This window comes from Propithecus coquereli, unplaced genomic scaffold (genome assembly GCF_000956105.1).
Source record: "Propithecus coquereli isolate 6110/MARCELLA unplaced genomic scaffold, Pcoq_1.0 Scaffold131, whole genome shotgun sequence".
NCBI lineage: Eukaryota > Metazoa > Chordata > Mammalia > Primates > Indriidae > Propithecus > Propithecus coquereli.
The window spans coordinates 105,589-123,138 of record NW_012137303.1 but is presented as its reverse complement, the minus strand read 5'-3'; the positions used below and the strand labels follow the sequence as shown (position 1 = coordinate 123,138).

Below are 17,550 nucleotides of genomic sequence, written 5' to 3'. Positions count from 1 at the left end.
ATGATTTAAACTATAAGTGCTTTAGGGGTTAAAAGGAAAGAGATAATATATACAGTAAAGGAATCATTTAAAAAGTCACAGTTTTTTGATTTAGGTCTAAAACGTAGCTACAATTTTATTTGGTAAATGGAATTGAATAGGACACTTCAATTTAGGAATTGTGGAAAGTACAGAAATAAGAGAACAAAGGTCTAAGTAAAACTGTGGAAGAAAAATCACTGTGGGTTTTGGTATTGTATTGATGTGAGAAAGGTGTTAACATTTAAGCTAGGTCTGTTAACCTTACATCTATAATTAAGAAGAGGAGACTGGATAGTTTTAGACTTCTGTCAGATCTCCTACAATTGTCTACAAAAAAAATTTGTGGCATGTATGTTTGTATGTGCGCATTTGTGTATCCGTATGTGTATAAAAATGTGTGTTTCTGGGGAAAGGATTTCTAAGTTTTTATTTTAGTCTCAGAGAAATGTAAAACTCTTCCCTAAATATGCAAACCAGTGGTATAAAGCCTGAGACCTTAAACATTTTAAGGTTATACTTTTTGGTGGGATCATAAATATCAGTTCTCAGGATTTGTGCAATAAATATATTAATGCAGTACAAAGAAGATGTAGTTCTCTGTCAGTGATATTTTATTTGAAGAAGATCACCATAATAGTTCTTTCTAAGAGTAGTGAGAATACAACAACTTGGAGAGAATTAAATTATAAACTATGTAAAATTCAAGTCTTTAACAAGGCCTATCATTTGAAAATTCCTTATTTTTTCAAGATCCTTGCAATCAACCTCTTAAAAACTCCCTTTACATCTTTGTTTCTAAGTTTGTAGATAAGAGGGTTCAACATGGGTGTGATAATTCCACAGAAAAGAGATACCAGCTTTCCCCAGTCTTTGGAGGTAGGGGATGGTGGTTGCAGATACATGTAGATAGCAGTGCCATAAAAAAGTGACACCACAATTAGATGGGAACCACAAGTCCCGAATGCCTTTCCCCGACCTTCAGCAGACTGTATTCTCAACACTGCTTGGACAATAAAAGCATATGATATAAGGATGAGTGTCACAGGTATTAGAAGGAATAGCACACTGATGAAGAATAGTTCAGCCTCATTTGCTGTTGTGTCAGCACAGGACAACTTGAGGAGTGCAGGGACTTCACAGAAGAAGTGATCCACTTCTTTGTGACCACAAAGTGGCATCTGAAGGGTCCAAGTGGACTGCAATACTGAGTTGCTGAAGCCACTAATCCAGGATGCAGCTGCTAACTGGAGGCAGAGCTTTTCGTGCATGATAACTGACTAATGGAGAGGCCAACAAATAGCTACAGACTTATCAAAGGACATGACGGCCAGGAGAAGGCATTCAGTAGAGCCCAAGGCTAGGAAAATGAAAAGTTGGGCCACGCAGCCAGCATAACTAATTACCTTTCTGATGCTGCATATGTACACCAGCATTTATGGAACTGTACTTGTGGTATAGCAAAGGTCCAAGAGTGAGAGATTGGTAAGAAAAAATTACATGGGGGTATGGAGTTTAGAATCCAGATGTGAGACAAGAATTATTGCTAGATTGCCAAAGATGGTTAAGATATAGGAAAACAGGAACATCACAAAGAGTGGAAGCTCTAGCCATGGTAGATCTGAGAAACCTAACAGAATGAACTCCTGTGGGACACTCTCATTTACCCGGTTCATGTTAAAGGGTTCAACTCTTGGTTCCCTAAAATGTAAAGTCACTAAGTTAATAAACACATAGTTATTGACTATGTCAGTTAGTTATAATCATTTCACTAGCAATTTGCATAAATTTACAGACTGATCCTATTAATAATGTGAAAAATACATTGATAAGAATATAAATATTTATCTGTCCTAGTATTTCAAAAGTGTTTATGTATTTGTAGCAACATATTAGCAAAGTGAATTTCAAGAATTTTAAGGCATATTTTCAGTTTCCACATTCATAGAATTTATCCTTTGATATGTTAATGTTTTATAAATGCATTTTTCACATTCCTTCTACCTGGATATCTACTATTAGGTAGATATAGTTCCTGCCGTTTTAATTCATTCTAATTCTTCCTCAATGCCAATGAGATTTCCTGGCTGTGGGAATCAGTTAAAATTGCTTAAGCTCCACCTCTCATTACTCATTCCCCCCGAAAAAAATGTGGGCAGTATCTGGTAAGTTACCAGACACAATTTAAGGAGACATATCCTCTCAGTCATAGAATTTGTATAAGATTATTTAATAACATGATATTTGAAGTCGACAGGCCTGGACTCATCACTTCCGTCCTTAATTAGGTACATTGCATGACACTGGAATGTTTCTTATCCTCTGATCTTCAGGCTTCTCATTTGTAAAATGAATAGAGTATAGTTATCATCTCTTATTTGCAGGGGATGCATTCCAAAACCCCCAGTGGATGTTTGAAACCACACATAGTACCAAACCCTGTATACTCTGTTTTTTCCTATGCATACATAACTATGATAAAGTTTAATTTGTAAATTAGGCACAGTAAAAGAGTGACAACTAGTAACAAAATAGAACAATTATAGCAATATACTGTAATAAAAATTATGTGGCTGTGTTATTTCTCTCTCTCAAAATACCTTATTGTACTATACTCACCCTTCCTGTAATCTATCCCTCTGAAAAGTGAGATGGCTAAGTGACGAATGGACAGGTAGTATACACAGCATGAACATGCTGGACAAAGTGATAATTCACGTCCCAGTCACAACTGAGCTGGACAACACAAGATTTCATCATGCTACTCAGAATGGCACAAATTTAAAACTTATGAATCATTTATTTCTGGAATTTTCCATTTAATATTTTCAAACTGCAGTTGACTGTGTGTTACTGAAACTGTAGAAAGCAAAAAAGCAGACAGGGGAGGACTACTGTAATGCTTTTCTAAGTTGTCTTGATATAAAGCATAAATAATGTGAGACATAAATGTATACTCCTTAGCCTAGACTCTAGCCTTTAGAAATGGAGCCATGTAGATGAAAGGAACCATAATGATACAAGGTCTAAAGTGCTCAGGGAAGAATTCCTTATGATTTTTAGAATTTTAAATTCCCTGGGGTTACTAATGGAAATGGCTTTGCCCGTTAAAATTCAACTTCCTATTCCCTTTATAACTCTCAAACTATCAACCCCAACAATAGGGGTCCTAGTAACCATGTGATGTGAAGTACAAATGTGATCTTTTGTGCAAATTGCCTGGTGCCATGTCAGTGAAAGTACAACAGTGAAGCAGGAACTCTGTGATGCTTTGAGCAGAGGCTATTCAGAGCCCTAAATTCCCTGGAGGGACTAATATGTCAACTCCACCAGCTAAACATTTATTTGTCCCAAGGAAATCTTAATGGGACCTTCTAAATTATTTTATTATTTTATCAATATCAACATATCTATTTTTCAATTTCATGAATGCTCATCAAAATGTTAGTGTTGCTCCACCAATTAATATAAATGCGTTTGCGACAGGATTTGTCTCCGGAGTTTTGCAGTGCTTTGCCCTGAAGGAATATGTGAATGTGTTTAGTTTGCATTTCAAATGCTGTTGCACTTGGAAGGGCGTCTCTGAAAGACAGTAGCGGCTGTATCCCACAAGGTGCCGCGTTTCTCAGACCTAAAGGTTTGGATTTGCTTTGTAAAGCAAAGTGGATCTGTTAAAAACTACAGGATGAGAGCTGATAATAGAGTGCCCTCTGGAACAGACAGCCACAGGCAGCCACCCTGGCTAAAAGCGAGTCCTGCTTAATACTCCAGACTACCTGTCTCCATTCACAATAACCTGATAAAGAAAATATGGAGCCAATATATCTCTGTTTAACCCCTATGTTAAGTGATAAATTTACCTTAGAACTTAGAAGTTAATCTTTGAAAGATTTTGTAACCATTTGTTCAGGTAGATAGAATTAGTTAAAGGATCTGTAGAAGCCTTTTGAAAATCTGTTAACCTAAGAGGAACTACCTGCTGTTATGTAAATCTGTTACCCCTGGCAACTAATCACTGTTCCCTATAAGTTACCATGTAAGACTTCATTCGGGGCTTTTTTGAGATTCACGGAGAAAATCTAGGCCCCCTGAGATCCTGCTTTGCCTCTAATCTCTATAAATTTATATAGCTATACCTTTGTCTCTGTGTATTCTTTTATTTCCAATTATTTTCCATTTTTCTCTATTATTTTCTTATCCCTTGCAACTCTACCAAAGGGACCCGGTTTTTTGCAGGGAGCGTTGGCCATGTTCCTGGCATGTTAGAATGTGTATTTTCATTTTTTTTCACTTATTCTAAAACTATTACTTCCCTAAAAAAAACTCTTCTTGCTCTCATCTAAAAAGAATTTCGAGATATATAATCATGTATATGAATAGGAAATGATGTTCAAATATATCTTTGAGTAAAAAAAGGAAGTTATGAACATTTGTATAGCATAATTCCATCAGTTTAAGAAAGTTAATATTCACAGTGGCTCACACCTGTAATCCTAGCACTCTGGGAGGCCAAGGCGGGAGGATTGCTTGAGGTCAGCAGTTCAAGACAAGCCTGAGCAAGAGCGAGACCCCGTCTCTACTAAAAATAGAAAGAAATTAGCTGGACAACTAAAAATATATAGAAAAAATTAGCTGGGCTTGGTGGCACAAGCCTGTAGTCCCAGTTACTTGGGAGGCTGAGGCAAAAGGATTGCTTGAGCCCAGGAGTTTGAGGTTGCTGTGAGCTAGGCTGATGCCATGGCGCTCTAGCCCAGACAATGGAGCAAGATTCTGTCTCCAAAAAAAAAAAAAAAAAAAAAAAAAAAAAAGAAAGGGAATATAATATAATATCAGTATAATGTAATATTATACATATAAAGCAATATATAAATAAAAAGATACCTTGAAGAATACAGAAGAAAGTGTTACTCCTGGGAAATGGAGATGACAGAGAATAAAGCAGACTTTACTTATAAATGTACCTGTTCTTTGTGCTAATTTTTCAGAAGCAGACATTACTTTTGTAATATTTTTTTAAATGACCCCACTCACCAATTTATTCTACTTTCAGACTAGCATTGCTTTAGTTAAGACTTTGACCCCATGAATGTACAAATCTTTATAAGAAATTTAACTTTTTTTAACTTTTAATACTTCCTTAAAATTCATTCTCAATCTACAAGGAGCTTTTCTAAAGGATGGAGTGTGGAAGCATTTTGTATCTTATTGGCAAAAAGCATATATTGCCAAGGGTGGCAGGAATCAGGCAAAACTGAATAAATGGCATCAGTAAAGAGAGATTTCACATACTTCACAATTTCCTTGATTTGCACACACATTGAACAGAACCCCGCGAGTTCATGTTATTGGGATGACTGAAATGCCCCAGTTCATCCAGGACTGCCATGTGTACTCCTGCTGTCCTGACATAGTTACTATTAGAATCACTTCCATTCTCAGAAGTGTCCCTGTTTGGATAAGTTATAAAGACTTCCTTTATATTACTGCTCAGAGGTTCTCTCACCACTGAGGACATTGCATGTGTTTTCTCCTCTAATATGGGTCAATGGCCTTTCCTGACCAGGCCCCCTAACTGGCTTTTCTTCTTAAAACTCAGCCAACAGACTGCCTCACCAAGAAGCCCTCTGAGCTGAAGATTACAGAAGAGAGAATCAGTTAACTCCTTTTAAAGCAATTGAACCCTTCTTTCTGAGATTCAGTACTTACGAAAGTAATAAACTGCTTTGTCATCAATATAATATATTAGTCTATTCTGTTGTATGTATTTAATAATATTCCCTCATGTTCTGTAGTCAGGGCACAAGGAAGGGGGAAGATATTTATCACCCTACAAGAAGCACTGGAACAGAATAACAGTGATAGAGACAGAAAGCAATGAGGGGAGGAAACTTGGGAAATTTCAGAGCACTGAATTCTCATATTCTGCTTCGCTCAGTTTTTTGCATGTTTTTCTACCTCCCAAACACATAATAACTTAAAATATATATCCACTCTTAAAAGCATATCTTTAGATTAAATAGTTGTGATATCATTTTGTATTTTTGAAATTTTAAGTAATTTGAATTCTGATTCACATCCCTAATTTTAGGATTGAAGAACTTGTTGATAATTAAAAACAAAATGAAACAAAACAAAAACTAGAAAGTCCTTATCTGCATCTTTAGGATTATATCAGATAAGCTACTGAGTACTTACCTGTTAACACGTGTTCCAATTGCATGCAATTGTGGCTAATATCTTAAAGGCTGTAGACTTCTCTGCTTTCCAATAAAACTACGTTGCCAGCATCTCCAGTTAACATTTTTCTCATTTTGAATAGCCATGTTCAATTGGAAGCAAAACAACACATCTGAATTTTGTGAGACACCAAGCAGATCAGAAAGAGAGCGTAGCAACTGGATTAAAACAGAAATCAATGGAAGAAAATTTAGAAAATTGCTGATGGGATCTTTATAATAATTTTATCTGTGATCACCTCAAAATATTTTAACCTCTAGTTTAGAATACTTGACTAGATGAATGTATATCATTACCTCCTTTTTACCTGTATATTGGCTGACATTACATGTGTCATCACCCTCTCGAATTTTTTCATTCTATACCTGAGCTTATTCAAAAGTATGAGATTCAACAGAGTCTTGGAAGCATCTTTTTAAGGTGCACAATGAAAAGAACATTGAGACAAGAGAGATAACAAGAGTTTTAGTCCCAGATCTTTCACTAAGTCATTGTATAATTGGGCAAGTTAGTTAATAGCTTTGAATGTCAGTTTTATCTTCAGTAAATTATGGAACTACTATTTTCCTTACAGCATAAAAGCTGTTTACTTTTATGTTTTTTCAAATAATCCTTATAAGATAGATTTCCAAATTCCATCTTTTTGCTGGAATATAAGGATGAATAATAGGAGTGATGTTTTCATATAGCTGATACATTATCGATTGGCTTTGCAGTGCAAGGAAGTTTGCAGAAAACATTTTCCAGTTCATAAAACAATTAATTTTGTAGGCAGAAACCTGAATTTACATACTCAAAGAAATTAAATTACTTTCCCAACATCCTAGAGCTTATAAGTAGCAAACCGAAGATTAGAACCAAAGACCAACTTGCTCTAAAATTTGTATTTCCCATGGAGATTACAAACATATTCAAAATAACATTATATACAAAAATAAGACATATAGCAGCTGAAGCCAAATAAATCCAATTTTTCCTAGCAGATAATTTGGTCTTTGCTGAGATCTGAATTATGAACAAACTATTAAATGAGTGCTTAGAACACTTAAATTTTAATGTAATTTTATTTAATAATTTTATGGTGGTACAGATGTTTAGGTTACGTATGTTGCCCTTGTCCCCCCCTCCCCCCCAAGTCCGAGTTTCAAATATGTCCATCCTTTGGTGGTGCGCATTGCACTCTTTGTGTATACATATACCCGTCCCCTCCACCATCCTCCCCCTCCCCTCCCCTTCCCCCTCCCCCCTGCCCAACATCCAATAGATGTTATTCTTATATGTGTACTTATGTGTTGATCAATTGATATCAATTTGATGGTGAGTACATGTGGTGCTTGTCTTTCCATTCTTGGGATACCTCACTTAGTAGAATGCGTTCCAGCTCTATCCAGGAGTATACAAGAGGTGCTATATCACCATTGTTTCTAATTTTTACGAGTGTATTTTACTTACCTCCATTTTAGATATTAGAAATGGATCAATTTGTTTTTATGTTCAAGGAGCCTTGAGTTCAAATAGGACTAATTTAAAGTGCACAGATACAACATCTTCATATACTATTTAGTTGTATAATTGATTCATGAAATTTATTCAACTTCTTTTAATTCCACTCAATATGCAGCAAGTCATGAAGTCTCCATTCAAAATTAATTAGAGAATAAGGATGAAATATTGCAGGTGACCAGAATGTGGTGTGCTGGCTTCATATCACTTGGATTTTAGGGTATCAACCTCTATTTTCAGAGATTTTTTTCCAGTCAGTTTTGCAAAGTGGATAACAGTATTTTCTCTATCAAATCTTGGTGTATATTTTGGTCTCTAACCAGAAATCTCAATCACTGAATTGCAAAACTCTCCCCCCACAGTTTACAGTAGTTAACCACATACCCAATGGGAAGAGAGACGGAGGAGATCTCTGTGAAGTGAGTTCACTCTTTAATCACTGATTTGCTTAGTAAAACCCTTTCTCTAGGGACTGAATCTTCAACTTTTTCTAATACAAAGGAATGACAATAGGAACTAGAATACAGTATCAAAGAGAAAGTGAATTTTGTGCTATTGAATTGGGATGAATTTTCTTTTGTAAACTATTCAATGAGTTCTCTAAAACTACTTAATGACTTATATCAGGAAGAAATTCTTTATTCCATGTGTAAATTCTTTAAGATAACATCTGAGGTCATGTCATAAAGCCTTTGATTTCTACATAAGAAAATAGACCACTGTTTAATTTATCTTAAGAAAATTGCTTATTAATTTGGTTTATGAAATATTCTATGTAAAATAGCTTCTTAAAAAATTATTATACCACCAATATATCCAGTATATCCTTTCTTTCATGAATTTCAAGTTTTCAGTCTTAGTTACAAAGATCTTCCTCATCTCAGGTTATACATTGCCCCTTACATTGTCTGGTTTAAAATTTATTTATGACACAGTATTTAATCTAACCAGAATATATTTTTTTGTTTTTATATGCTGTAATATGCAGATTCATTTCAATTTTTTTCTGGATAGATAGATTTGGAAGATATATATTTATAATTCTGGAAAAAAGATTTGACATTTATTAAATTTTTTAAAAATCTTATAACAAATTTGAAAAAAAGAAAAAACAAACTACAAACAGCCCAATAGGAAAATGACAAATCGTATAAGCAGCTTAGAGAACAGCAAATCCAAATGACCAATAGATATAAGAAAATATGCTATTGATTCTCAAATAGGAAAGGATATATTAATGTATGATGATAAAGCTCTCCATATTCACCAGGTTGGAAACAAAAGGAGAACTTAATTTTATTGTTAATGTGGATGAAGGGAAAAGGCTACTCATAGATTACTGGTGGCTATTTAAAGTATTACAGTCTTTTTGAAGAGAAATATGTCAACAGTTTCTAAAGAACTACATGTATTCTCAGCCTAGCACTGTCATTTCTAAGAATCTTTCCCATGGAAAGGAAACTATGTAAGGACAAATTGACAATGATGTTCATTGTAGAAATATTTTAATGGCCAAAGATGAAGAAAAATACAGTTTTTTTTGATAGAGAATCATTTAAATAATTAATATATTCACTAAATAGAATAATATGCATCCATCTAAAACTAAGGAATTATAGCTCTCACAGATCATAAATTACTGCTGAATGAGCAAATAAAGAAGCAGAAAAATGTACAAAACATGGTCCCAGTTTTATAAAACTGCTGACATGATATGGAAATTCCACTTTTGTTCATTTTTGGGTCTTTTTGTTGTTCTTTTTTTTTTTTTTTGAGCTATTACCCGAAAAGTTGTGTATCTTCCTTCTTAGCACTAGGACTAATTTTTCAGAAATCTACTTATAGCGCAGATCTCTTCTTTTGCTTGTAAGGAACTTCTGGAACAACCTGTTATTCTCTGAACGTCTGACTTTTTTTAATGGAAAACATGTTGAATATTAGATCCAAATTGTAGGCCAGGTATGGTGATGCATACACAGACATGTTTATTTGTAAATTTTCTGAGGCATTTGTAAGTTGTGGACATTATGGCCCCTGCCCCTAAATTCTTCACAGTGTATGTCCTAACAACAAGGACATTCTCCTAATGAGTACATTTCCAGCATACCCATCAGAATCAAAAATTCACACTGATGCAATACTACCATCCAGTCTACACACCACATTCGAATTTTGTCAATTGCCCTAAGAATGTCCTTTATGTACTTTTTTCTTTTTGGTCTAGGATTCAACTCAAAATTATGTGTTGCCTTTATTTGTCATGTCTCTTCAGTCTTCCCATATCTGAAACCATTCTTCAGTTTTTCCTTGTCTTTCATGGCATGACATTTTTCAAGGATGTAGGCCTGTCACTTAGTAAAATGTCTCTTAATGTGAGACATTTGGCTTTTCCTCATTCTTCATTTTTGACAGGAATACCACAGGAATGCTATCTTCTGATTCGTTATATCAAAAGGCATCTGATGTCAATGTGTTCATTATTAGAGATTTTGACTTTTATTACCTGATTAGTGAAGTGTCTGCTAAGTTTGTCCACTATAAAATTAATTAATAAGTATTTTACACTTCTTATCTAAGAAGTATCTTGTAGAGAGTTACTCTGAAGCAGCTCCAGGCCAAAATTCTATGTGTAACCTTTCAGCCTGACCATAGGCAGTCACAAATGCTTGGCCTAGCAGGTCTCATGGCAGAAAGCAGTTCTCCCCACACCAGACATGCTGTACAGCTAGTACATTGCAGTCTCTGGAGTTGCAGTCAAGGACCAAGCCCTCCCTGCCACTCTCCTCCACCCTCTTTCAGCCATACTCATGAACATATTTACATTCCTAGCCCATTTGGACCCCTTTCACTGAGGGCAGGGAGGCTTGAGGGGACTTGGCTAAGGTATTTTACTCTGACTCTGTCCTTTCCTACTCCTAGCCCTTCTCTAGGTCCTTAAAATGACAAGAGCCTTTTCCTCAGGGATCCTCAGCAATGAAATGATCCTCCTATCTGTACTTATCCATCTGAACTTTGCCCAGCGCTGTTCCTTTAGAAAAAAATGAAACACTGGGAAAAACTGGAGCCTATTTTGCCTCTTGCATATACTATCCCTGCAAGTGAAGAAAGCCTTGATTGTTACTCTCAGCTTGGTGTGTTGTCCTAATTCACCACCTTGACACCTGGCAGCTTGTCACTGACACCTTGATTTTAGCCCACTGAAATGGATTTTGGTCTTCTGATTTCCAGAACTATAAGACAATAAATTTATGTTATTTAAAGCCACCAAGTTTGTGGTAATTTGTTAAAGCTGCCATAAGGAACTGATAGACCAAGCGAGCTAATTTCAATTTTGGAGAAAAAATTAATGATATTTGAGTATATTGGTTCTATCTACTTACAAATCAGCTTACAAGACTGTGAGCTTTGTGTGTGGCTTGGAGCAAGAGAAGGCTCTTGAACCCATTTATCCATAGACAAGCAACTCTAGCCCTGGGCCCTCATAACCAAAAATATCCAAAAATGCTTCATCTAGCTGAAACAGATTGGGATGCTATATAGAGGCTGTGCAAACCCTGACAGAATAATCTTAGCCCAGGCAACCATTGTTTTGCAGCAAAGCCATGCCTTCTTTGGCAAGGAATGATCAACTGAGGAAAATGGGAAAGTAGAGCATCTTTTTTTTTTCAGGATATTATGGGGGTACAAACATTTTGGTTACATGTAACCAAAATGCCTTTGCCTTGTCCAAGCAAGGGCTACGAGCGTGCCCTTCCCCCCAATACAGTGCACTCCGCACCCATTAGTTGTGAGTTTACCTACCCCCACCTCCCCCACCTGACCAGCAACCAATGAATATTACTACCATATGAGCACCTTAGTGTTGATCAGTTAGTGCCAATTTGATGGCGAGTACATGTGGTGCTGTTTTTCCATTCTTATGATATCTCACTTCGAAGGATGGGCTCTATCCAGGATAATATAAGCTCTATCCAGGATAATATGAGAGGTGCTAGTTCACCATTGTTTTTTTGTAGTTGAGTAGTATTCCATGGTATACATATACCACATTTTATTAATCCACTCATGTGTTGATGGCCACTTGGGTTGTTTCCACCTCTGTGCAATTGTGAATTGTGCTGCCATAAACATTCAAGTGCAGATGTCTTTATCATAGAATGTCTTTTTTATAGAATGTCTTTTATTCCTTTGGGTAGATCTTAAATTATTGTTTTAAAAAGGATACCTTACATTCTTATTTATCTTGAGAAATACAGATTATAGATATGTGTATATAAATATATACACATATATTTGCTTTGCATCTAAATGCAATGCTCTTTAAATGAATTTTTCTGAATGTATTTTGTTCATTCTTTTAGCTTTTTATTTTGAAATAATTTTAGACTTAAAAAAGTTGCAAAAATAGTTTAGAAGTTCATGTATACCCTTCGAATAGCTTCCCTAATGTTGACATCTCACATAATTATAGTGCAATTTCAAAGCACCGGAAATTAACATTGATAAACTACTATTCAAATTTTGCAAACTGTCCTACCCACTAATGTCCTTTTACTATTCCAGGATCTAATCCAGGATTCTACATTGCAGTTAATTGCTGCATCTCCTTAGGAACCTAGGACAGTTCCTCAGTCTTTCTTTGTCTTTCATGACCCTGACATTTCTGAAAAATATTGGTCAGTCATTTTGTAGAAATACCCTCAATTTGGGGTTGTCTGATGTTTTCTTATAGTATAGATTGAGGTTATGCAATTTTTCAAAAGTATCACAGAAATGATGTGCCCCACTTAGTGCATCATATCAAGAGGTGCATGATGTTTCCTTTTATTCCTGTGGTGTTAACTTTGATCACTTGGTTAAAATAATCTTTTCCAGGCTTCTCCACTGTAAATTACCATTTTTTTCCTTTTGTAATTAATAATTCTCTTGTGGGGGAATACTTTGAGATTATGCAAATATTCTGTTCTTCATCAATGATTCTTGCCTGCAACACTTATTTCTGTGTCATCTATTAATATTTTCTATTTCCATTACTCATTCTACATTTGTTAATTGGAAGTCTACTGTAAAGAAAAGCTATTACTTCTTCCCCCATTTATTATTTATTCAGTCATTTATTTAATGTTCTTTTAACATGACCCCCTCATTGTTTGAGTGCTTGTATACTCTGTGTCACTACCAGCTGTTCCAGGGTCATCTTGAACTTTTGCTTCCCCAGCCCTGGAATCAACCATTTCTCCAAGGATCCCTGGTTCCTTTCTCTGAACAGTATATTTAGAAATCAAGATCTGGGCACTAGATGTGCTCATTGCTATTGATTTGTTATTACTTCTAGGCTCTCTCAGGGAACAGAGCTTAGAAATATTACATATAAATATATGTACTGACATATACACACACATAGTTTTATATGTAGCTCTGTGTGTGTGTGTGTAAAAACCACAGTTCATGTTAATGCCTTCCATTTTCCAATCCAAATACCACAGAGTTTATTCTAGCTTCCCTCCTTTCCTTATTTGTACCTTCTTTCTCTGGCAGTGAGAAATCTGGCTTTTAATATATACTATGTCTTTACTTATTTGCTCAATCTTAATATGCAAATAGTTTCAGAATTGCTTATCTATACTCCTGGAAATAGCAATTTTACTAAATAGGGTACAATAATATTTGTGTATAGTTCTTTTTGTTCTGACCCTTAGAGTCTACCCTTAATGTAACCTTAATGTAATAGTCAAAATATTCTCTCTTACCAAAGTTAATTAGGTTAGTTATTTTTCTCTCTTACCCTCTTTAACTTGGTTAGGTTGTTCATTTGTAATGCAGGTGGTTTCATTTGTTACTATTTATATTTCTTTTGGGTACCTCTCCTGTTGGTTGACTTTAATTATTTATTTAAATTTTGAATATGTGAAGCAGTACCATAGCTGTAAGAGTAAGAACTACACAAAGGTTATATGTACTTAGAAAAGTGTGACTCCCCCTCAGTCTTTCCATTCCACTCCATTTTCCCATTTTTTACACTTTATTCCACATCACTCCCTCCCCCATGGGTAACTAGTCTCATTAGTTTCTGGTTTATCATTCCTACATTTCTTTTTGCATAAAAGGGCAGATAGTTGAATATTTTATTATATTACCTTTTCTCTTGTATGAAAAAAGCACTTTGCTTACTTCACTTAACAAAATAACCTGCAAATCACTCTGTTAGTTCATACAAACCTTCCTTATTCTATCCATAAATGTTTGTTAAAACTTTTTATTTTGAAAAAATTATAAATTTACAAGAAGTTGGAAAAATAATACAGAGAGGTCCTTGTACCTTTCGCCCAGTTTTCCCCAGTGGAACATCTTATGTAATTTAGCAAAATATCAAAACCAGGAAAATGACGTTTGTATAATCCATAGATGTTACACAGATTTCACCAGTTTTACAAGCAGTTGTGTGTGTGTGTGCACGTGCACGTGCATGCGTGTATAGTTGGATGTAACTTGTCACATGTAGATTTGTGTAAGCACCACCACAATCAAGATACACAATTGTTCCATCACCACAAATATGTCTTGTGTTACCCCTCTATAGTTAATTAACCCCGTCTCTTTCCCGTCTCGATGACCCTTCCCTAACTCCTGGCAACCACTGATCTGTTCACTATGTCCATAATTTTGTCATTTTGAGAATGTTTATAAATGGAATCATATAGTATGTAACCTTTTGAGACTGACTTTTTTCACTCAGCTTAATTCCTTTGACCTCCATCCAAGCTGTTGCATGTATCTATAGTTTCTTCCTTTCTACTGTTGAATAGTAGTTCATGATATGGATGTAGCATAGTTTAACCATTCACCCACCAAAGGATATTTAGGTTGTGTCTGTGTGTTTCAGTCTTACAAATAAAACTACTATAAAAAATACAGTTTTGTGTGAGCATAAGTTTTCATTCTTATGGCATATATGTTGAGAGATGTGATTTCTGGGTTATGTGGTTAATGTATGTTTAATTTTTTAGAAACTATTTTCTGGAGTGGTTTGTACTATTTATATTTCTAGGACAATGTATTAAAGCTTATTTCTCTGCATTCTTTTCAGCATTTGGTGTTACCAGTATTTTTTATTTTAACTCTTAAATATGTAGTGATAACTCATTGTGATTTTTTTTTATTGATACATAACATTTTACATATTTGTGGGGTACTTGTGAATGTTTGTTACATGCATAGAATGTGTAATGATCAAGGCAGGGTATTTGGCATGTCTACCACCTTGAGTATTTATCACTCCTATGTGTTGGTATCATTTAAAATCCTCTCTTGTAGTTACTTTGAAATATACAAAATATAAATATAGTCACCCTAGTCTGCTAGCATTGTGATTTTAATTTGCATTTCCCTAATGGCTAATGATGTTGAACATATTTTTTTTTGATGTTGAACATATTTTCACATGATATATAATCACATAAAAATACGTTCAACATCATTTTGCCCATTTCTAATTGGATTGCTTGTGTTTTTACTGTTGAGTTTTGATAGTTCTTTATATATTCCAGTTAGGAGTCTTTTGTCGAATATGTGGCTTGCAAATATTTTCTCCTAGTCTATAGCTGGTCTTTCATGCCCTTGACGGGCCTTTCACAAAGCAAATTTTTTCAATTTTGATGAGGTCGACTTACTGATTTTTTTTTTCTTTTATGGCTCATACTTTTGATATTATGTTTAAGATGATAGACCTTTATGAAGGTTTTTTCTGTTTACCTTTCTTAGCAGTTACTGAGATTCTTAAATATACTAGTTGATGCTTTTCATTGGTTTTTGAAAATTCTTAGCCATTATTTCTTCAAGTTTTGTTTCTGCCCCATTTTTTTCTGACTCCTCCTTCTGGTACTCTAATTTGTATGGTAAACTATTTGTATATGACCTATATATCATTATGTTCATAATTTGTTTCTATTCTTTTTTCTTTTTTTATATTTATGTAACATTTTATTAACTGACTTCTCTGAAACATGCCAAAATTCATATGGTTAATAGAACTTACTATGGTAACATGTTGCTGAACATGAAAAATTTCTTCAAAAGTTATTTTAAGGTAGTTCCTTCATTTCATTCTTCAGGAATCAGCATGTGAACATTACATTTAGGTGGTAAAATTCATCTTACAAATATAAGACAAATATCAAATAATATCACACTTATGGTTTACTGGAAAATATAACAGTTGTGACAGTCATGTGTAACACCTTGGTAAAGTAAAGAGAGAAAATGGGCAGGGGTGTCATAGAAGTATGCAAAGATTTAATGGTTCAAATAATCCTCAGCCCTTCTGAGAAACTATAGCTGAAAAATATGTAGTAAATATTTCTGTAATATGGTGGTTTCAGTCCATTATAGTGATCATCATTCCATTATTGCATTCAAATAACTGCCATTGTTTCTGATCACTGAAAACCAGATTTTGCAAAACTAATCATTGCTCAACAAGGTTATGATACCACAAATCCCTTACACTAAAAATTACAGCTTAAATCTGTAAAGGTTAAGGAAAAACACACTTGTTATTCATTATTACTTTTTTAGATATAGTAAGACTACACTACTGTATATAATCAGGAATACTATGGTGGATAGTTAATTCCAGTTACCATATTTTATATTTATTGGTCATCAACAGCACAAATTTTATGCTCCAAAAGAAATATATTGATCTATCAAAATGGTTACATTTCATTTTCTTTTAAAGACGGATCAACTAAATTGATGGAAAGAACTGGCTTTTATTGATATCTCATTTGAAAATTACTCATACAATCCACAAAAAATTTCCAAGATAGATGTAATTCTTGTTCAATTTCCAAAAATAAAGGTTTTCTAATTGAAAGCATTTACATTCCTAGCTCTTTAAAGTAAACATTAAAAAGAAAATACAAAAAATGATCTCTTGGCTTTTGAATACTCCACTTAGTTACATAAAGTGTTTTCTGTTCCAACATTTTCTCAAATTCAAAAGATATTTACTTTCTAACAACATGACAAACAGAATCTTCATTTCAAACCATTCAGTCTGCTTCCATGGCAACGCTGCGGGATTCCTTGGCTATCATAAGTCGCATTAGTTGACTGTGGAAAATTTTCAATCTTCTTTACATCTTGAGGTGGATCTGTTCTATATATCAAACAAACTAAATCATCTGTTACTTTAATACACACATTCCCATCCGAATGCCTATATTTGAGAACTACACGTGCCTTAATAGGGTCGGTGAAGTAGAGCTGCTCGGCCGTGCAGCTGAGGTCTGGTACTGGGGCATCGTGGCCGCGGGTTGAACAGGAGAGAGGCAAGACCGCGGGACCAAGCCCACCTACCTACCTACCCACCACCCATGGCCGCCCACCGACGCAGCGGTCCCAGCACCCCAAGATGGTGGCTCTTTTTTCTTTCTTATGGTCAGTTTGGTTTTTTTCCTACTTATTTATTTCAATCACTATTCCTGTATTATGATGTTGATGTTAAACCTAGATTGAATTTTTATTATTTTACTTTTCATTTCTAGAATGTATAGTTTACTCTTTTTATATCTATTTCAACTCTTTGGTGACATCCCATGAGTTCATCTGTTTTGTCCATATTTTCCTTAAACAAATTAATCATAGTTATATTCAAATATTTATTTGCTAACCTTAAAATCTGGATTATCTAGGAATCACTTTCTAGGGCCTCCTAAAAAAATCTCGATTATTGATCATATGGTTTTTTGTTTTTTTTTTATTTCAGCATATTATGGGGGTACAGATGTT

At 34.7% G+C, this 17,550-nt stretch overlaps 1 protein-coding gene and 1 pseudogene across 1 annotated transcript; both read right to left on the bottom strand.

Annotated features, from left to right (window-relative positions):
- Window positions 1-758: 758 nt before the first annotated feature.
- On the bottom strand, window positions 759-1,694 carry LOC105805712 (olfactory receptor 2B2). Its single transcript, XM_012638645.1, is given in 1 exon segment — window positions 759-1,694. A coding segment is annotated over 1 exon segment (936 nt).
- Window positions 1,695-16,811: 15,117 nt separating this feature from the next.
- LOC105805625 lies at window positions 16,812-17,063 on the bottom strand (annotated as a pseudogene).
- Between the last annotated feature and the right edge of the window lie 487 nt (window positions 17,064-17,550).